This window comes from Rhipicephalus microplus, chromosome 4, assembly GCF_043290135.1.
Source record: "Rhipicephalus microplus isolate Deutch F79 chromosome 4, USDA_Rmic, whole genome shotgun sequence".
Classification (NCBI taxonomy): Eukaryota; Metazoa; Arthropoda; class Arachnida; order Ixodida; family Ixodidae; genus Rhipicephalus; species Rhipicephalus microplus.
Genome location: NC_134703.1, coordinates 19,648,821 through 19,670,829, shown reverse-complemented (window position 1 = coordinate 19,670,829; position 22,009 = coordinate 19,648,821). Strand labels below are relative to the sequence as shown.

The window sequence follows — 22,009 nt, the reverse complement described above, 5'->3', positions numbered from 1 at the left end:
TGACGAGTAAAAGAGCATTTAACTATAACGAAACTTCACAAGTGTACAAACTCGTATGTAATGCCCTGAAAAGGTTGATTATTATAATAACTGCCCTGGTTTTAGTACGTGCCGAAACCACGCTAGTATTGAGGGACGCCGTAGAGGAGGGCTCCCGAAATTTCAACGACCTGGGCTTCTTATTGTGCACGTAACTCTAGATAATCGGGCCTCTGTGGTTTTGTGTGTTCACTTAAATGCGGCCGCCGTGGTCGGGATTCGATCGCAAGACCTTCGCGTCGGCGGTCCAGCGCGACAGCTACTAGGCCACCTGGTTGGGCGTTGAAAGCTTCAAAATAATCGTGGGCATACTCACAGCAGGTTCTCAGTTGTGGATGAAATAATATACGGACCGGCGAGGGCAAAGGGGCGTGCGTGTGTATTTCATGGCGTCTTTGTGTTTACTCAGGTTTGGTGTGTTTGTAGACGACAATTAGTGTCGGCGCGTGGGCGAGTAACCGACCTCTCACTTCGTGTGTCCTTTTGTCACGCAGGTAGGCAGCGAGCTATAGAAGAAGCATGACGTTGGATACCGGCTGCAAGTGTCGGCAGGCGCAGCGGCGCACCAGGTTGCGCACACCGACCAGTTTTATTACCATGGACTTGTCTTGAGGACCAGGGATCGACTCTCCTAGCGCATCGAGGTGAGTTGGGGCACCTCCTCATTTTGCTATCTCGACCTCTGTTGTGGTCTAGTATGGGTGATACTGGTTCGATTTCTAGTAACTCTGTAGGTACATAACTTGCACGTGATGTCAAAGACAGGTACTGGGCGCTGGGTACCTGAAGATGGCGACCACCATAACTTTTTATCGCATATGAGAGTGTCAGCACCCTTCGCATTATTTTGTGCTATCCCCGCTTTCTTGTGTTCGCCAGCCGTGTCAAGGGGTGAAGAGCGTTTCTGGCTCCGCGCTGGCGAGCAAGAGTTCACGCGGCATCTCAACTAACTGGTACCTAAAGATGGCGACCCCAGTGATGTCAATGCAAGATATGTATAGGTATCCGCCGGTTTCTCTAAAAAAGAGAGATGTATTCCCCTATCTGGCGCTAGGTGGCGGGGCACCGCACGCTTCCTTAAGAATTTGATGCCTTCTTCCTGTTCTCTTGACGGCTAAACGATGTCGATGTTGTGTACACTGTCGAATATCATCCGTCACAGTAGCAGCATCGCCTTCCGTCAAGTTCAATTTATTGAGTTATTTGTGTAGCCAGTTTTCAACTTTGTATAGCTTAATATGATACATACATACATACATACATACATACATACATACATACATACATACATACATACATACATACATACATATACATACATACATACATACATACATACATACATACATACATACATACATACATACATACATACATACATACATACATACATACATACATACATACATACATTGAGGTTGCTTGCTTGATTGAATTTCGAGATGTTTTCGCTACCGCACTTGCGGTCTTGGTGTGTGCTGATGCTGCTTCTTTTCGGACAACGTGAAGCGCGTAGCTTCAGCTGATCTGTATGCATGTGCAGGACAGCTGATGTGCCAAATTTTTTGCTCTGAATGAATGGCTGAATCATTTAATAACCTAGCCATAGGAAGAGTTTCTAAGACAAAAATTTTATTGATAAAAACAATTATCTTTTACACCACTTGAAAGAGCTCGCGGAGCTTCAAAGCGACCCTCTTGATGTTCCCATGGGGGCCGAAAAAAAAAAAACCCATGAGATGGGACCGAGGTACCATCGTGGGGAAATGGCGGACACATGCAGAGGCGGGGCTATGCTTGCTTGGTGCGTCAGTGTTCCTTCGATTCAGTGCGTGTGCACTAAACCCTGTTATCTGCTCATCAGGCGAAGCCGGTGTCGAGCTCGAGTGGCCGTAAATCACCGCGCAGCCCGCAAAAGCGAAGCGATTTCCTTTCTACCGACCCATTCCCTATATAGCATAGTCAGTCTGGGTCCTCTATCTCATTTTTCTTGCGTTCGTTTCTGACGTTTTCACTTTTCCAGCATCGGGGTCAACGCTGCCTCGAATCGGACTTCGTTCCCGTTGCCTCCCCTTTCGCGCTCGGCCTCATCAACTTATTTGACTCGCTTGCTTACTTTGGCTGGTTTCCTCGCTTTCCGTTTTTTGGCACTCGTGTTGCCATAGCGCCCTGTTTCAAGGGGCAAGTTTAATAAGCGTTAAGATGTAACGATGACCCTCGTTTACCCCATTCTCTGTTTGCAGCGTATGAGAGGAAGTAAAAAAAAAAGTCAGAAAGAGAGGCAGAGACAGAAAACAAGATTGAATGAACGACTATATAGGTAAAAAAAAATGAACTCTAAACTGAAGTCGTCCCTTAAAAACGAGATTTGAAATATGCGTGTACCCATTTTTTTTCCTCGCATATGTGCCGGGACAGGCGAGCGAACTCTGCTCTGTGGGTGGCATGCACACGGGGTCGACTTGAGGAGCGCGTACGCAGCTTCGAGCCGAACGAACGGGAGCATTAGATCAAGCGTATTCGCGCTGTTGTACGTCACGTCTCTTCGTCCGCCTCTTTTTTTGTGTTAGTGCCCTCTATAAGGCGCCCTTACAACGTATATAGCACGAGCCGTCGAGGAACCTATGAGAAACCACGGCGTAAGAAACGAAAGTACGTTGGCGGTTCTTTTCTTTCGATGTGGCCGCGTCGGCCTTGTTTCGGCCTGCCACGCCATGTCCTTTTTCTTTTTTTCCCTCGCCGCCACTTGCTCGTTCCGTGGAACAAGGTGTCCGACCCGATTCTTATACCTTATCCCTTCCTTGTCTGCCTCTACGCGTCTTCTTCTTTTGTAGTTGCGTATAGAAGCGGAGCAGCGTTCTCGAAGCTAGCAGCGCGCGCGCTTACAGTTTTCTACTCCTGTTTCGGAGGGTCAGGTCGACGTGACGCGTGCACGTGGCGCCGAGACGACGAGGAGCACACGTTGGGAAACGACCGAGAAGCCATCGCGGTGTGTTGTACTGTGCAGCGTCGAGAAAAGTGCCGCATGTCGTCTTAGTTCGGCTTCCCTTGTGCTTCTGTGCAGCCGTGCCACGTCCCCATCCTGACCGTGGCCTTACTCTTTTGTTTTTGTTTCCTTTTCGGGATTCTCTTATTTCGCGCGCGTGCCTCTGATCACGCTTTCGCGTATACGCCAGCCTTATCGGTCGTCTTCTTCGTGTACTATTTTTTTTTTCGTCATTGAAACTGGCGCACGAAACCTGCTGCGGCGTCAGCGAAAGCGCGACGCCAAGCCCCGCGCTGTTTTTGTCCTGTGGGTGGCCTCGTTGATTTCTGTCGCGCGCTCTCATTTTTCGGCAGTCAGAGAGGACTTGCACGGGGTGTCTTATCGGCAACTCCGTTGCACGATGTGTATCCCCAGTTTGTTCGGCGCACAGGCTTTCCCTCGATGTTCGCAGCAGCTGGGTCCGCATATATAATAGACGATAACGTATACCGTGTCCAACTTTATCTCGATAATATTGTCGTAGCAAGGCGCCGTCTTTTGTGTATAGCGCGCGTCATGTTTGACGGCGCAGTTTCGTTGGTGTCGTTTGACCCGATTCGGAAGCAGTCCGATTAGTGATTAGTGCCTCGTGGTTTTCTAATTTCCATGATGCTAGGCGTTGGTAAATGCCCTTTGGGGTCTCACTGATACTGCGTAAGTTCTAGTGCCAACCACTGATACTATGTGAATGTCACGCCTCCAAAATTCCTCGTGACACATAGCCACATCCGAAGCTGCCACTTTTAGGGACGGGAGTTTTTGTCGTCCTGAGCATCGGTTACAATGAGATTCCGGCTAGTGTTTCACCACCAGCAAATATTCAATTTCCCGAAAAGTAGCGAGACCTCGTTCATATATGGTACATACATCGGTGGCCTTATTCGACTGCAGTGAATCATAATGCCCGAACGAGCGCGCAAAAATATTCTGCGGTATGGCGGCAGTCGTGTGCGGTACGCGACGTTTCCATAACTGACAGAGGGTGCTTGTTGCGCAACCCGATGTGCAACCCTTCCCATCCGCACGGGGCCGATCCGTGGTCCCTGTTTCGAGGCTGCTTGATTCTTCCGGAACCAGTCCGTATTTTTTCTTTCGCTGGTATAATAAGTTCGGGTTCGTTTCTTCTTATTATTAATATTGTAATTCTTACTGGGCGGTGGATGATGACGGGTGAATAAAAGGGTTCCATCGTCGTCGTCGTCTCGCACCGTGGCCTGCTGCGTGCGCTTCTGAATAGCGCATCGGGCGTGCCCTGCTTGCTGCTGGCGAGTTCTGCGAGTCTCCGGCCGGCCGCCCGATCCCGCTCCTCCAAAAGTTTGTCGTCTTTGTCGAACGGGGGAGCGAGAACAATGAGTAATGGATTGAAGCTGGAGGGGGTTGTTCGCAAAAGGAAGCAGGAGGTGTAACGCGGCCTTTTGTCGAGCCAACGTGCATATATGCAACGGTCGCGCGCGCTGCTGGGCTGTACACGTCGTCTCGCGCCTTGTTTCTTTTCTTCATCTTTTTTTTTTTCTTGTTAAAAGAAGAAGGCGGCGTCTTTACACCGCTACGTCGCGGGTCGTCTCCTTTTTTTTTTCTACTTCTTCTGTTCTCGTCACCCGTCTCACATTGTGCGCCCACTGAGAAGAAAAGCGGATGCGTACAAGACTCCATGGTGCGTGCTCCCGTACATGTATACTGGCGAAAAAGGCCGACTTGAATCAGCGACTCTCAGGGGTTCTTCTTCTTCTCTGGCGCATTGATGCCTGTGCGTCGATTCGTTGCGCCTGAAGTGCGTATACTGGGAAGTTATCGCGAGTGTGAGCTTTTTTCTGCACCGAGTGCACCCTTATGTAGCGCATATTTAAGCCGGCTTGGATTTGAACGTCTGTGTCCACACTGGCAGTCGTGGCTGCAGGCGGCGCTGGCTAACACTCCCTGGGATTTTAAAGGCTCAGAAATTCGAGCTGGAGTGGATGGGAGGGTGCATCACCGCCGTAGCCGAGCTGTCTGTGGGTAGATACCTATTTTGCAATGCGTGGTTGACTTTGCATATGCCCTGAACGTATCTCGATCGACTGTAAAAATGTCATGTTACTACTGTGAGTAAAGCTTTGCATCCGCTCGGTTTTACGGCGAAAGCTGTTAAGAGACCACAACAGGGGTTGGGTGCGCCGTAGTTGTTCGCCGTCGCCGCCGGTGTCCGTAACCACTATAGCTCAAAATAAATAAAAATCAAGGATACAATGGGATTCGAACCCAGGTTCGCTCTGTGCCAGCTCAGTATTCTACCACTGAACCACGCCACTGCATGAAACTCCGTTGCAAATCGGTCTTAGGCCGGCTCAATATCGGGAAAGGAACCGTGTTAATATGAGTAACAACTGAAAATAGCGCTAAAAACGAGGACACAAGAAGAGGACACACAGCACAGGCGCTAGGCGTCACACAACGCAGGCGTCACACAACGCGAGTTGCGTAACGAGTGGGTGTTCTAATGATGCCCCAATTCATTACAAAAGCTTCAGACATAGTTCCAATTCATTACAAAAGCTTCAAACATAATTCTTCCTCGTCGTCAGCCGCAGCATGAAAGGAACTGCACAAAATTTCTCGCAAGTGTGTAGCAGGTACCACGCTTCTCCGATCAATGACGAAGGATGGCATGGTGAACGACTCCCTACTACACAAAAATATATGATTTGTGGCGTAGTGGGTACCCTGCAAGTGTGTTTGTAGCAGTTACCGAAAGGGTGTTTAAAAAGGCTTCGAAAGTCTTTCAGCATCCGCTGTGACTGTGCTGCGTGTTCCGCGCAGGCCTGGAAGTTTTTTGAGTCACTCTTGCTTTATACAAAAGTTCAAAAGAGCATGCACGGCCCGATTGTACTTTGTCCCCTCTGAAATGTTCCTTCGTTTACAAATACTTTCATTTTTCTACCAACAGAGAACGTGGGTAAGAGTTGGCACTCAATGCCTCCTTACGTTCGTTCCGTTAGTTCTCGCAATTTCACACTTGTGTGAGAATCTATTTTGTTCTGTTGTACTCTGGTTGTTGCGTACAGATTGATGTGTTCAGACTCCTTGTTTCTCCAGCCGTGCGCGTCCGACAAGCGCGTTTGGGCAGTGATGCTCATGTCAACGTCTCGTGACTGTTTGTCACTCCGAGAGCTTATAGTTTCGATAGTATCATGAAAATACATTGGCTGTTCTCGAAGTGGTTATTTTTTTTTTCTTCTAAACTTACTGCACAATATTCATGTGAGAACCGCATGCTCGCCCTTTTTCCCGTGGAGCTTAAAACAGGCGCTCATGTCACGGCCGTGGCAGGTACTACGAAGTGCTCGAGCGAAAGCTATATATCTGCAAGCGCAGGTGATCTAGCAGTAGCACACGTAACACTGTCGCCTCTTTCATTACGGCCTTGTCCCAACGCCTTCTTCTCAGTGGCAGGCCGTTTTTTCGTCTAATGGGTGCACCCTTATCGCCGGTTGCTAATAGCCCTCGTTCGCCTGTTGTGTGGCCCCCCTCGCCGGACTTTCTTGCGCATGCACTACACGCTTCGCTGAAGTCAACGTGTTTATATACGTGCACTGTTCTGCATCTCATATGTGAGTGGATCAGGGCTTGCGTTGTGGCCGTCGCTCGAGGCGACAGACTTCGTAGGCTCTCCGCGGTGACCCCGCCAGAGTTCCTGGATTTCTCTTCTCTTTCTCTCTGCGTGCTTAAATGCACTGTGTTGCAAGCTCGTGCGTTTTGAGTCTGTCTGTCGCATAGGCTTGTGTGCGTTTTTGGTGTGCGTGCGTGCGCGCATGTATGTATGCGTGCGAGAGAGAGAGAGAGTGAATCGTGTGTGTGCGCGCGAGCGACTACTTGCTCCACATACGCGCCCCTACCGTCTCGCTCGGGGTGTCACGTCCAAAGGGAAAGTGCCGTAATTGCGGCGCGACCGGCGAGATCTCGTGCTCTTTTGTAACGCGACCGTAGCGTTGGCTTACTTCCAGACTCCAGTTGGCCGTGCTCCTTTCCTCGATGAAAGTGTGGCTCGACGGGAAAGGGTGGACGTTCGCGCACGTGTTGTCGGTCGCACTGGCGAGTGACCGTTGCTTGCATGTTACGCAGTCGTAACGGCTGCAAGCCAACTTCCCACCCTCCCCTCCTATTTGACTGCTTGTGTGTTCGGGCCGAGTTAAATGCCCGGAAGCGACGGCCGCGTAAAACGGACACATAAATTGTCACTTTCCTCTTCACCCTGCGTAAGACAGCGTGCGGTTTTGCCGAGATATTTAACGCCCTCGCGGTACTTCGTAATTGGCCACTGGCATCTGGGGCTGTCGCGCTAATGCTGTTGGCATGTAGAAAACATCCATAATTAGGCGTATCGTGCCACGCCTTAAGTACGCTACGGCAGGGCTGTACAGCGAAGGCTGAATGTTGTGTCATGGCGACCGCGTTCGCCACGATAGCACGAACCCATATTTCTACTCTGTATAGGTTAGTTCGCGGCCATTCTGGACACTATATGCAACTTATTGCAACCTTATTTAGAGTCCTCTATGTATGATAGCCATATTAAAAGCAATCAGCGCTCTTAGAGGAGTTGTCCCTGGTGGGAAGGGCTGTGGTTCGCCCTTAACGACGTGTTTTGAAGTGGCGCGTTTTATTATTGTACCATTTTTTTTTCACCACACGCTGCAATTGTAATTGATTGAGCCCTTATTTCGTGTTGTGTACCGGTCGAGAATGGTGCCGGAGCTAAAGGCGCGTGACGATACATAAAACTCAGAAGCGGTGGTGAAGTTGCGACAAGCTCAAAAATAGTGTTTAAGGCTTTCAGAGTAGCGTCAACTCTTTTGGGTACAGTTAAAGTGCTCTGTAGAAAGGCCAGAGAGCCGAGTGCGTATTGTTCGCGCACCACGAGCTGAATTAAATGGAAGCCTCTTTGTACTGACCTCTTGTTGCCATGTCGTGGGTCCGCGAAGATTGTTCGGTCACGTGTCTTTTCATACGCGCCTAATTTCTGGTGACCCAGTTGTTCAGTGAAGCTTTAGATCTGGTGAAGTTCATTTTCGGCGCTCACAGATCACAACCCCAGCTTTCGAAGCTGTCAGTGTATACGAATATGTAGAGGGACGTCTTTACGACGTGAACCGTCAGTGTGTCCCGTCCTTGCACCAACCTTTCATTTGCCTTGCATGTTTATCCAGCCGCCGCCAGAGTCTGTTTTGTATTGTTTTCTTTCTTCCTTTTCCTGCCAATCATCATTATCATCCCTTCTATTCGCGCTGGCTCTGAGCGTGCCGAATTGCTTGCGTTTTTGCCGTCGACGCGCCAGCAATCGCTCTGGCGCGGACGCAAGAAAGTTGGCTCTGCGACGTTAAAAAAAGGAGGGATGTACAGCGAGAATGCGAAGTCCGCAGAAATGCGCGGCGTACTACAAGCTCCGGGACATTTGTCGCGCTTTCGCCCGCATCGCGAGCGCGGCGACACCGTTTTCTTTCTTTTGTTCCGCATGCTGTCTCTTTTTCCTCTGTCTTGTCCCTCATCGTCGTGTCTCCTTGTGCCTGGAACGTGAGGAGTTGGTTCGTCTCGCTCCGACGTTCGACGTTTTGTAGCGAACGAGAAAGAAATTTTTTTTCTATACCGTAGTTTTAGGCAAAATCTTTTTTTTTCTTTGTCTTATATGCGGCATTCCTTTCGAGTCGCCAAGTGCGGTTGCTGCTGGTGCGTGGTGGTTGCAGCGTGTACCGACGCTATGCGCTGGTCCAATGCGCCCACACCGATTTCTAGTGTTGCCGTCGCCGCTGCCGGCAGTTTCGTTGTTCCTAATGAACTCATTGAGAACCGCCAGGCATCGGAAAGCCATTCCGCTGAAGGTGCATTTTCGCGAACATGTTAACCTTGGTGCTGCACCTGGTGAACACTAGAAAGCGCCTAAAACCTACGAACTATTTATTCAATTATTTTCCGTATTTTATTGATCTTCTTTTATTGCATAGATCGTTTAGTTCTTGCTGCAGTTGTATAAGGACATTAAACAATACCGTTGTGTAACATGATTTTTACTTACTTAGTCTTGGGTTGGTGACCTTTTCCTGCTCATCATTTCTATTGTGCATGGAGAAAGGAATTTCCAGAACATCGATTCGCGTGACGAAGGCACATCTGCCACGTCGCTTGGAAGGTAGTAGGAAGGCCGTGCTTCTGTTTTAAACCTGGTCTTGTATACTTGGCGACACTTTTCACAATGCCCGCACGTACGTAAACACCTTTAAAGCTGGCTTTTCTGTAAGGGAATGTTTTATGAGGTGAAGCCCATCTCTTCTTTTTTTTCTTTGTTTTGTTGTTTTTGCAGGCGACATGATGTTTGAATATTTGAGTACTAATTTTATACGCTTTCCCCGAAAACGTTACTGCATTGCATACCATAAAATAAGGCCGTTTTTTTTCTATATTTACCGTGCGTGGTGTCTTGACAAGGTATGGCGTTATTCTTCGTATAAAGAAGTTGCCTCGGAGTAGGTTTGAGTTGACATAATAAGGGGCAAGCCTGAAGGAATAGCTGTTTTCACGATTTGTGCAATTTTTCAAGTGTTATCGAATTATGGGCTAAATGTAGCCTATCTAGCAATATACCACGCTAAAACTTGTATCTGTTCGATGTAACCAATTTGTTTGTGGGAAGGTTGCTTGTTGTGAAATTATAAATTAGACTGCCGCTAGCGACTCCTATTTCACTGCTAATTTGTGGTTATCATTTCTGATGTGTATATGCCCAACTGAAAACTTTATTCTGTCGCTCATCGAAAAAATACGTGTGCGTGTGTGTGTGTGTGTGTGTGTGTGTGTGTGTGTGTGTGTGTGTGTGTGTGTGTGTGTGTGTGTGTGTGTGTGTGTGTGTGCGTGCGCGCGCGCGCGCGCTCTCGTCCGCACGTGTGTCATGCCGCCTTGAAAGTGGTCTTCACCCTATAAAATGTCTTTCTCAGGAGAAGTCCGCCTCTGGCGTTCTCTGTTCCGTTTGCGCGTGATCGACGACTTCGGCTTGGCGTTGGTTGAGTCGGACGTTGTCGCAGCGAGCTGCTTGCTAATCAGAGCGTGGCACTCAAATAACGCGAACTCGCAAGCGCTCACACATCGCGTCCGTACGCGGACGAAGAACGCAGTGAACAGGACAGTGTGTATATTTGCGTATTATGTAGGGCTCGCTGTGCTCCAAGCGTGTTTGTGTGCGTGCGTGTGCCTTGAAAATAGGGCTAACCTGTTTCATACATGGCGTCGGCACTTTCGCAATTTAGCATGCCGTGGAGGCCGTGCTCTACACGGGGGAACATGACGGCACAATTTAGTCTTACGTGTACATTACTTCCGCGTGGATGTGTAATTTGCCCGTTGAAGCCACAACGCGAATGGCATTTATATGTGTGTGGCTCCGCGGCACCTTCACAGGCTGCGCGGGCACGATCGCGAGATCCCGCATCTCAGCCCGTCAAAGCGAGAGATGGATGTTACGGTGCCTAAGCAGAGCCGTCCCGCGAGGTGAATGAACGGCTTCGCGTGGCCTCGTTACGGAGAACGAGCTCGCTTCGTGCACACGTTCTGCCTAGTGAAAACAAAAGAAGCGCCGCCATGATCTGAGCGCGAGCATGTTCGCTGCCTCTGTTGAAATGAAATGGCTTGCCACTTCAGGATGGTGGTTTTATCCCTTTGATGGAGCTGAGCAATCCCTCCCTCGCGTTTTATCGGAATAAATTATGTAGTCGTCGAGGGATATCATGCGTAGCTGAGAAAAGAACAAAATACGGGAAAAGTGTATGTTGATTAGATGCTCGTAGGCGAGCGTGGATGGGGAGGAGAGGCCGGTGTGAATAAATGTAGCGAGGAGTAGAAGATCTTTCTGCAATACGTATAGTGAGGACGGCTCAATGTCAGTCTCGTAAGGGGGTGGGCGCAAAAGCGCGCGCAAATCTTGAACCAGCGCGCGTACGGCGCGACCGTACCCACGGTTGTCCCCGAATCGATTGAATCGTTCAGATTTTAACTTCGACGACAAATATTATTTACGTGGGGATGTACTGTAGCTAGCCTGCATTGCCGCGCACATAAAACGTTGGAAGTCACTTAGATATCGGCTTTTCCTTCGGAACACCTGATTCTCTTAGTGGATGGTGGGGTGAAGCCGATCAAACAGGTGCCGACGCGGTTGAAGCTCTGTCGCGGCGTCCCCTATAGCCACTCGGGCGCTGCTGTGACGACACCAAGTAGCGTAGCTGCGAGGCGTCGTCGGGTCCGCGTCCTTTCAGACGTCTCCTCCAGATGGTGCGGGCTGTCCGCAAGCGGTGCTCGCCGTACACGCGCGCTTCTCGCGAACGTCGGATCGATTCGTGAGGTCATCCCTCTCCCGCTTACGTCGTCGTGGCGTCGTCTTTCTCCCTCTTACTTCGTCCGGCAAGTGGCGGCGCGTGGCGGCGCGTCCCTGCACACTCAGGCACGCGTGTGCGTGGACGCACGGCTGTGGTGGCGGCGACCCGCTCTCCGCCCATCGACGTGCCCACGCGCGACGTAGTCGTGGTAGTACGCGCGACGGCTGCGCCCTGCGTTGGCTTCCCCGATCGGTGCCCGTTTTACTGCTGCGGCGGCGGCGGCGAGCGTGGTGGCCCAGTGCGTGCTGTTTTGTATGTGAAGCGGCGTGCGCGCCAGTGGCCGTCCACTCGTGGTTCGGCGGTGTGCTCGCGCCCAGTGTCCGGTGGTGCTCCGCTCCGAGGCATCAGTGGTGGTTTGTGCGGGATCAGTCTGGTAATGCAGTGCTCTTTTGCCTTCGGCCAATGATGGTGTGGTGCGTGCCGCCCTGGTGGTGGCCGAATCGGCGGTGGCCGAGTGGGCCCGCCTGTTTGTCTTCGTCCCGCTGGTCACTGTCGTGCGAGCCGATGGCTCCCCGCGGTCCCGCCACTTCGGAACGACGAGCATCGACGACTCCGTGAGCTAGCCATCTCGTCTTGTGAGTCAGCGCCTGCCCCGGGAAGCTCGACTCCGGAGAGATGCCGTCGGGCTGGAGTGAACTGGCGCTCCAATGCGTCAGCGTGAGTATAGCGGCGCGGAGACCGCCCACATCGTTCGATTCATCACTTTCTCCGGCTTTTCGATTTCACCGGGCGCTGTCAGCGTTGTCGGCGCTGCCTGGGTGCGCTCGCCAGTGCGAGGGGGACACGAGATCAAGAACAGAATCGGTCGTGATAGCGCTTTGCTTCTTCTTGCGACCGCATCTCTCTTACGTCTTGGTGCTGAAAAACACCTTTCGACATTTTCAAAATGCAGCTATGATTCATTGCAGCCTTATTTGTTGTTCTTTTACGATTTTACGAAATCGCCTTTTCCAACCGTTTCTGTTGTAATTAACTGCTTGTCACGTGTTAAGAATTTTCTGGAGTGAAGGAAGTGCGCCTTGACAATTCAAAACCTGATCAAGCGCACTTCGTCGGTGGATACGGGGATAATTTATTATGGCTAGTTAGAGACGGGATAGACCGCGTCGCGGCAACCGGTTACACCTGCTGGGATTGGTTATGGCCGCCGCATCTGTTTTGCAGTGTAATATTGTTTTGCCCCGTGTCGCCCCGTACGTTGCCGATATATAAGTATAGGTCGTGGTATAATTGGTTGATATGTGAGGTTTGACGTCCCAAAACCACCGTATGATTACGAGAGACGCCGTAGCGGAGGGCTCCGGAAATTTCGACCACCTGGGGTTCTCTAACGTGCGTAGGTCGTGGTATAATTTTCTTCGTTAAGGTGATGCTGAGTTAGCCTTTTTATTTATCTCTGTAGCAGCGTATGACTATATATCGCTGTTGTCGCATCGAAGGGTCTCGTTTCCCGTCTTGTAATTTTAGCGCAGTTTTTCTTGCCAGAATGCAGTTCTCTAATAACTCTCTCTTCTCTATGCGAGACAGAACAAGAGTGCACTTACGGCGTGCTTCCTTGGTATGCTCTTCTACGCCGTGCTCAGCAAGTGTTACAACTTCTAAATGTACCGGTTTAACAATGGTTGTCCTCTCTCCCTCCGACTATTTGGTTTTAGTTTACTGTTCTAATAATCAAGAGACATTTGATTGGCCCTGCTTGGTGAAAAATTGCCCGCAGCTTCCCTCGGGGGAACACTGAGGAGGATGCGGAGCATATAATTGGTTAACGGGGTGTTAAAGTGCGACTTACTTGGGGGTATGGCTAAATTGGTTAACGTGGTTGTGAAATGGGGTGTTAAATTGCGACTTACTTGGGTCGATGGCTAAATTGGTTAACGTGGTTGTAGGAGGGGGTGTTAAATGAGTGAACACGTACACACGTATGCGAAAGGGCGGCGCTGGTCGAAGGGACGTCGATCATTGTGTTTGTGGATTCGTTGGAATTCATTTCACCGCGACCTTGGACGTCGACGCGCCGTACAAACCAACCGACGAGCGGCAACTGAGCGAGCGAGCGCCGACCTTGAGTATATATACAGCGCGACGGCGCATGCACTGTCAGCTGTTGAATGTTCTCGAAGCGCGACGGCGCATGCGCGTCCACTGGAGAATCAGGAGAATTGTAGAATGTTCTCGAAGGGGAGAAGCGCGCGCGGCACAGATGGTGGGTGACGGTGCATGCGCGCGTCAGCTGTCGAATGTTCGAGAAGGGGGAGAAGCGCAACGGCGCATGCGCGCGCGTCAGCTGCCGATGTTCTCGAAGCGTGACGGCGCATGCGCGCTACATTATACAGCTAGCGAATGTTCGTGAAGAGGAGAAGCGCACGCGGTGTGTAGAGGAGGAAGGGTGCACAGATGGTGGAGGAGTGAAGCGCGCGCGGTGTGTAGAGGAGGAAGGGATGCACAGATGGTGGAAGAAGGAGGAGGAAGCTTGCGGACGGCGCCGCACTACAAGCCTCGAGTATTAGATGCTCCGCATCTAAAAGGTCAGGTAACATGGGTTGTAAAAAAAATGCCGTCGTGACATTGTTCGGGTTCGCGTTAACGGGGTTTCGCTATGAAAGTTGAAAGCGTTGAGACACTGCCCGATGCTTTGTCAAAGGGTAATAATTATAAATCGATGCTTATGCGTGCAGGTCACGTTTAACGCCTTGAAATGCCGTGGACCGCGTGCGGTGTGAGAGGCATAAAAACGGTGCAACGCCTGTGCGCTTGTCAGTCGTGACAAATTTCGCACAACAGTGCGTCGTCGTTAGTCAGAGCGTAGATGTTTAGAAAACAAAAAAAGGGGGGGGGGGGTACTGTGGAACGTTGTGTCGATGCAGCATTTACCTCACCGCGCACTTAAGTTAGTGCGCCAGAGAACAAAGGCGAAAAGGCGAAGGCTATAAAAGACAGGACATGGATGGCGTGCTTGGTCGTGAGTCATGTGAATGACTACTGCCGAGTGGTTGGTGTCACATTCGCCGTTCATGCGTGGCCCTCCCTTCTCACGTTCCTGAGCACATTAAATTTATGTAAAAGCAAGTAAGTAATTATCCTGTTAATTTAACGCAAGTTACGTCATCATAGACGAACTAAGCAGTCGAAGACAAAGTGTCGTTGCAAGGCTGTTTAACCCTATAATCAGTCCTACCAAAGTGAATAATAATAATAATAATAATAATAATAATAATAATGTTCTTGTTTTTGTAGGATAACATAGGGTATAGCGAAACCACTGGTTCCGATAGTATATTTGTTATAGGCAGCATTTCGTTAAAAGCGGCGAGTACGCGCGTGAGCCCGTGAAATTCTAGCACGTCACCACCATTTGCCACAACTCCGCGTTTGGGACGAAATCGCGTTCGACAGCTGTGTCGTCGTTCGAAATCAACATGCAGTTAATGCAGTGAGTTTGTCGAATCGGTCGCCATGTGGCGGAGTTATCACCCTTGCAACCGTAAGCGTATATAGCTTATGCATCTTTCGTGATGTAGAATCCACACACAAATAAACAATAATCGAAAAAAAGAACGATTTCTTAAAGAAGGGTTTGTAGCATTAAGTATGTACGCACCCAGCATGTCCATCATTTCCACAAGAGTGGAAGCTTGGGCTAGTTGGTGCGTAGTCATATTTACAAGTTTTTTTCAGCGCGCGAACATAGGAAAAAAGGGACAGGAACCCTGTCTGTCTACCCTGTCTCTTTTTCCCTATGTTCGCGTGCTGAAAAAAAAAAAAAAACTTGCCAACACCATTTTAAAGTTATCTCGAATGTACGCATGAGGAGAATATGAGCACGTGTTTCTCAAGGTTAATGCTTTTTTTTTTTCAATGCCCGCTTCTGCTTTATTGTGCGTAGCCCATACAGCGAAATTACACTGCCAACTTGTCGAAGCCTTGCGTAGAGCTTTCGGTAAAGGCATACGCTTAGTTCGCTAAGTTTAAGACAGATTTTTTGGAATCATCTTGGGATATTTTCTCGTTTTCATGGGGCCTGTTTCTTATTTCTTTAGTTCTTTAATACAAGTTGAACTTTAAGCACAGCCTGTGTGCTCAGATTTGGGTTCGTTAAAGAACCCCAAATGGTCGAAATTTCCGGAGCCCTCCACTAGAGTGGCGTCTCTCATAATATCATATGGTGGTTCCTGGACGTTAAACCCCACATTTCAATCAATCCACCAATCTTCCTTCCACGTTAATCTTTTGTTTGCTTCCACCCCTCCCCTTTCTTTTCTTTTCTTTCTTTTCCTTTCCTGGCTTCTAAATTTTGTTCGCTCCCGAAAACTTTATACGACTTCCTCACGAAAGTACAAAAGGCAAGATTTGTTTGTTGCGCACGTTGAATGAGCACGACCAGACCGAAACGGCAGTCGTGTGCAGAGACTGTTTTTCTTTATTTTTCTGCATTTTTCCTGCGACTGATTAAAGCAACGCGACTGAAAGTGCTGTGCTGTTGTTTTGCGCGCGCATAGCGTAGATCACGCACATACACGCGAGAAGCTGATGCCGCTCGGTTCCTGCAGTTTTATTACCGCGTTCTTTCGCGCCTTCCGTTCTGTTTTTTTTTTTCTTCTTTTCGCGACCGTCGGTCGCCGGTGTGGTTGGGCGCTCGCGGTTGACAGCGCACGCACGAACCGGAACCGTCGCTGGGCGGAAGCAGCGGCGCATCGTTGCGCGTTTCGCTTCCGGTGCTGGCCTCTCGTATCCGCTGCTGTGCTGGAAGGGCCCGCGGACTCACGGTGGTGTGGTTGGCGGGAGGGGGGCTTACCACGATAACGCCGCTATCGTCCTTTTTTGGCAGTGGCCCCCACTGCGCGTTCACGCGTGTGGTGGCTTCTTCTTGCGCAACATTGTGTGCGCCTGTTTGTGCGGGCATGTAGGGACATTCCTCTTTCCTTTTTTGTTTATTCCTTTGGAGCGCCGCATTCAATTCGTGTGAACAGAAATCCTTGGCGGTGCATGCGTTTGGCCGCTTCACACTCGTGTTTCAGGCCTCGCTGCTTACCATGTAGCGACAAGCTTGATATATCAACAGCGCAGCTTGAAAATGTTGCGTTGTGCCTCGTGTTCTTTCGCCGTTGCATCGCTTCGCTCTGCTGAGACGTTGGGGGTGCGAGTCTTCTTTTGCGTTTGAACTTTTCTTTAAAAGCGCAGCATGCCTACGTTTGAGGGCGTTTCTCGCTTTTTTTTTTAGGCGACTCTCTCCAGCGACGTATAGGGCACTCGTGTACGTACATTTTGTCGGGCGCGGTTTCGACGAAACTGGAAACAACAAGATGGCACCTGATATCCGAGCGAGGCCACCACCGTTTATGGCTTCTTTTCGAGGAATTGTCGATGGCGGAGACACGGTTTCCGTGCTTCCCCAGACCTCGCGAATTCTGCGAACGACTGACAAAAAGGTTAGTAGTCTTGGGCCGTTGTGATAGCTTCGACAGGCCTCGCTGGACACGATGCGTCTCGCGCGGTCGGGTTTGACGCGCGGCCGCTGTTTCGCCACGCCTGTCTCCTTTCAACGAGATGCGCGTACCTGCCTTGTTGTTCCCCGCCTTGTCCTAGCTACTTACAGCTTCGAGACCCCGCTTTGTCCGCCCGCTATCACTGTGTGCGCACTTCGGCCGTGTTTCGGGTTCTTCCCATCTCGCGCGGCCTGCTCTCTGCTTGAGAAAACGGAGGACGCTCCGAAAAGCGCGCGTTTCCTACGCGGACAACAGGAAAAAAGAGAAAAAAAAGCAGAAGCCTTGGACGAAACGTGACTTGGGCTTCTTCGCCTCTCTCGCTCTCCGTTGCTTGAGCGTGTGTTTGCCGAAAGATCGTTGACTCGCCACCCTTCCTCAACCGCGCTCTCCTTCGTCTTAACGACGGGGAAAGTCGTACGAGGAAGACGGGGCTTCGCCACGCCAGGACCCGAAGAAAACAGAGGGAAAGCCCACAAAGCACGCGCGCGCAGCGAGTGGCTGCGTGCGCGTGGCTTTAGCCGTGACAGCGGGCCCGGGTTCGTGCATTCTATTTAGAGAAAGGCTCGCGTGCTTTGCGCGAGCAGCTTATTGTTTGCCGCTGATGCTGAAGCAGCATCAGTCCCTTTTTTTGCTTTCCGTCTGTCTGTGTCCGGATGGGTGCCAATGCGAGGCTCGTCTGCCACGGCATATCTCCTTCCGCGCCATTCTTGTCTCCGGTCTGCGCATCCCGCCATCACCTCCGAGACTTTTTTTGATGTTGTTGTTGTAGTTGAATCTCGAGAGTACACGTTGTGCCGACGTAGGCTCCGAACTCTGGTCTTATATCCGTGCACTGCCGTTTAAGCGTGGCTGAGTGCCGAGATTCCATGCCCAAAGCGTCACAGAGAAGTGTGGTGGCTTGGGCTAGTTGGTAAGGCATGACGATGGTTATAGCGCGAGAACAGAACGACGACGCAGACTTCGTGTCCTTCTTGTCTCAGCGTCGTCGTTGTGTTCTCGCGCTATAACTATCGTCGCGACAGAGAATGGCTTTGGAATTTTCAATTACGCATCGAATGTCACTCACTCTTGACGTGCCACTCGCTTGGCAGCGAAACGTACGGCGAAGCGGACAAACGAAGCCACGGCTGATTTTCGCGCTGATTCAATCCTCAAAGCTGTCATTTATTTCAAGCTGCGCTGTCTGTGAAATGAATCGTGAAACCGGGCTCGGAGTCGTAATTGTTCAAGTTTCCCCAATAATGCCGCACATTGTGTCATTCTGCAAGTTGTGTTTCGACAAGGTCTGGGAGAATTTTCTTAATCTCGGTCAGGCAGCAGGTATGTCACGGACGGGTAACCATATATTTTTTTTTACGTTTCCACCGTCAATCTTCGACTTAGAGTATCTACCGTTAGGAGACGGAAACCAGAACACAGACACTCTACAACGAGGCCCCTGTGTAATCAGTCGGGCTGTCGCGGCGTCTTGAGCAATTTGCTGTTTAAAAATGACCTCACTTTGAGCACTCCATTGCAGTCTGTCGATCAATCATTTTTTATGTCTCAAGGTCGTCCGTGAAGGCATCCGTAGAAAGAAAGATAAGAACAACCAAAACGAGGCCTCGCGGCTATGGCACGTGGTGGTGCGGGGATAACGGATACCGAACGAAATTGATCTCGAAAGCTGTTTCGTGCTGGTGTTTTTATCTTTATGATGTCAAAAGCAGTACTTTCGTGTGCGCGTTTTAGACAACGTTAATTATATGTTCACACGCACACGCATTATATATATATATATATATATATATATATATATATATATATATATATATATATATATATATATATATATATATATATATAATAAGGGAAAGAAGTGTATACCTAAAAGCTCGTTTTTCCGTGTTTTAACACAATATTAATGAGATACAACAGACAGTAATGCCAAGGAATGTACAGGGGAAGTTATTAGAATCAATGTAACGTAAATAAGAAAAACGAAAAGTGTTATATATATATATATATATATATATATATATATATATATATATATATATATATATATATATATATATATATATATATTTAAACACGAGCCCTTAGGTATACACTTCTTTTCCTTATTCATTAACGAGGGTCTCGTACTGGCAGACCTGGTGCCGTTAGGTTGTATACGAGGGACTATTGGTCAGCTGCCCGCTCGTATTAAGTTCACGTGCTACGTGACGCCACACATGCTCATAAATGGGTGTTCCACACTCGCCGCGTGGCTACAGATGGCGCTGACTGACACTCCAACTTCTAAATTCACATATAAACCCAAAAAAGTGGATAGAGGGATGGCCGCCGTGATAGCTCAGTGGTTAGAGCATCGAACGCGTTATTCGAAGGTGGTAGGTTCGATTCCTGCTCACCGCAGTTTATTTTTTCATCCAGTTTTCTTTCTTCTTATTTACATTACATTGGATCTAATAACTTCTCTTATACATTCCTTGGCATTATTGGCTGTCAGATCTCATTATTATTGTTTCAAAACACGGAAAAACGAGCACTTAGGTATACACTTCTTTCTCTTATATATATATATATATATATATATATATATATATATATATATATATATATATATATATATATATATATATATATATATATATATATATATATATATATCTTAAGGGCAGCTGCGCCCTAATGGTGTCAAGCCTGAAGGAACACCTTTGTTTCTCTTTCCTCCTATCTTGCTTTCTTGTTCGCTTTAATATATGATTTCTGACGCTATGTTGGTGGAACTGACTTGCTCAGATCGAACAGGCGGCATTGCTGCGCGAGGATCACCTCACTTTTTTTTTTTGAGAATTAAGCCATTAACGTTGACTGATTACATATATGTTTCACGGTGTACTTTACTGTATGTAGTCCTAACCAGGCAATCAGTCTAATCGTTATCGGCAGCAAATCTGCGCTCACGTCAGCGTCCGCTTTTTTTGCCAGAGATTACGCGCTTCGCGACCACGCATGGTAGTCACTGCGAAAATGTCGGTGGCGCAACGGATATTCGCATGCGTGATTCCGCGCCTTGGCTATAAAGTTATGCCAACGACTTTCCTACTTACGCAGACACCACTCCGTCCCGTTCCTTCTTTTTTTTTTTTTTCTCTGCTTTGCCGAGCTATAGCATGCACAAACGGGCCTTGGCGATAAAGGAGACTTACCGTATACCGTTCCATGGCTATAAATAATGAACTAGCGTCCTTCACCCGTTTCCTTTGGGGGCAGGCGCGTCCGTGTCAGCAAACCTTGGAGTTGAGATACGGCCGCTTTTATAACGTAGCGTGCGAGCCTTTGCTTCGGCATTATTTATGCCATGTTCCGTTTCTCTCTGTTTGCTTCGTTCCCGCGGCCGTTCAATCCCGTCTCTAAGGCGATTGGTCAAGCTTGACCTGCAAAAGAAGCGGAGCGTTCATTCAGAAGGTCGAGAAAGACGCAACATAGGAAGTCAGAGACGTGTCAAGAAGGAAAAAGCTTGTTCGTTGATGAGACGGTGGTTTTGAGGTTCTGCGAAGGACTCCGGTTTCTGCAATCCATCAGGGAGTATGGCGCAGTGGCAATGACAGGGGTTGATGCCGACCAGCAGGCCTAATTAATGTCGGGTTCCCCTCTTTTTCCGCTACAAAAGCCGGCGGGCTCGGCAGAATCGGGAATCGACCGCAGTGCTATACCCGCAGTGGAGGCGGGCACCCTGATCACTTGAGCACGGCTGCAGCGATTCGTGGGCCGAGCGCATTGCGTACACGTACTCGAGCACTCTTACACACATCCCCTCCCCCAACCTCTGAACAAATGAGGCCAGTACTCTCATGGTGTGTACACTCAGACTTCTATAGAATGCACAGTTACCACCACTGTCTGTGTTGGTACACATCAAGCGTATACCTGTAGAACGTGCAGTCGAACGCCCTTCAAATGTACGCTTGAGTGTCAATTGCGGCGAAGTGTGTCGCGACATCGAGAGACAATCTCCACATTGCACGTGCACGCTCGTTAACCTCCTTCTCGTTTCTCGCTATCCTTTTCCCTTTACAGCGGCACCGTGTAATTGGATATGAATGAAGCACCGAACCTACGCGCTTCGTTCGTGCTTCTGGGCAGAGCCTCTCAGGCGAATCACGGCGCAGCTGTCATGCCCCGTTTCGATCAAACATCGCGGCGCGTGGCGTGTATACGGGCGACCCGTTTCGTCGATGTCGGACGAGGCCGTTCGCGTCGATCGTCGCAGCGTGGCCGTGAAGGTGTTTAGTTACCCCCCCCCCCCCCCCACGGGTGGGATACGTGCTTCCCCTGCCGCGCTCGTGGGTGGGCGACCTCCGTTCGCCTTGGTGTCGCCGGCTGCGAGGACCGCTAGCGCGTTCTCTGTCGACGCCAGCGCGTGGGGGCAACGTAACGCTCGGCGCGCGATACGCGGGGTACGTGGTGGGCTGCGCTCGGCGCGATTCCTTGCCCGCGCGCGGCCTTCGCAGCAGAACGCGACAGAGATTAATGCGCGCCGTTCGCTGGCGCTGTATGCGCGTTGCTAGCGACGCATGCCCGCATAATATAAACGCGCGCTCGCCATGGGAATTCGGGTGTCAGTTTCCCAAATGCATACACCACCTTTCGCGTGGCCTCTTGATTGTTAGAGGCTGTGGTTTGTGTATGTAACTGCTCCAGCTCGCGACACTTCAACTTCTCCTTTCGCGCGTTTGTCTTCTCCATACGAAGGATCAGTCGAGCTTATGTCGTACAATCTGGACATTTTTCCGTACATTCATTTATTTTAGAATGCAACTCAGACGTATAAAAATGGATTAAGTCCCTTGTGACTCAGTGTAGTCGTAAAGTGGGTAATGTTGGCAATTGTGCAGATGACTGGTTTAGTCATCGAAACAAAACTGTACTGTCAGCTCATAATTAGTGGCCTTTGCAGTGTTAGGAACATGGGTTGAAAGAGGTTCTGTAATGTTATACACGAATCAACACGACTACGCTGTAGATGAGAAATGCGGCCCTGTACGATAAGATCTTTCTGTTATGGTGTTCATGTT

General features: G+C 49.5%; 1 protein-coding gene across 2 annotated transcripts in view; it reads left to right on the top strand.

Annotated features, from left to right (window-relative positions):
- Positions 1-533: 533 nt before the first annotated feature.
- Positions 534-22,009, top strand: part of CdGAPr (GTPase-activating protein CdGAPr) — a 156,779-nt gene continuing 135,303 nt past the window's right edge. The window contains exon 1 of one of the 2 annotated variants that reach the window (XM_075892241.1): positions 534-683. Coding sequence is in view for 1 of the 2 variants with exons in the window: in XM_037422459.2 (XP_037278356.2) it covers positions 12,076-12,117 (42 nt within the window). In the remaining variant the exon portion in view is untranslated. Of the gene's footprint in view, positions 684-11,742; positions 12,118-22,009 lie in introns of those variants that run through there. The other variant, XM_037422459.2, reaches the window with a different exon arrangement.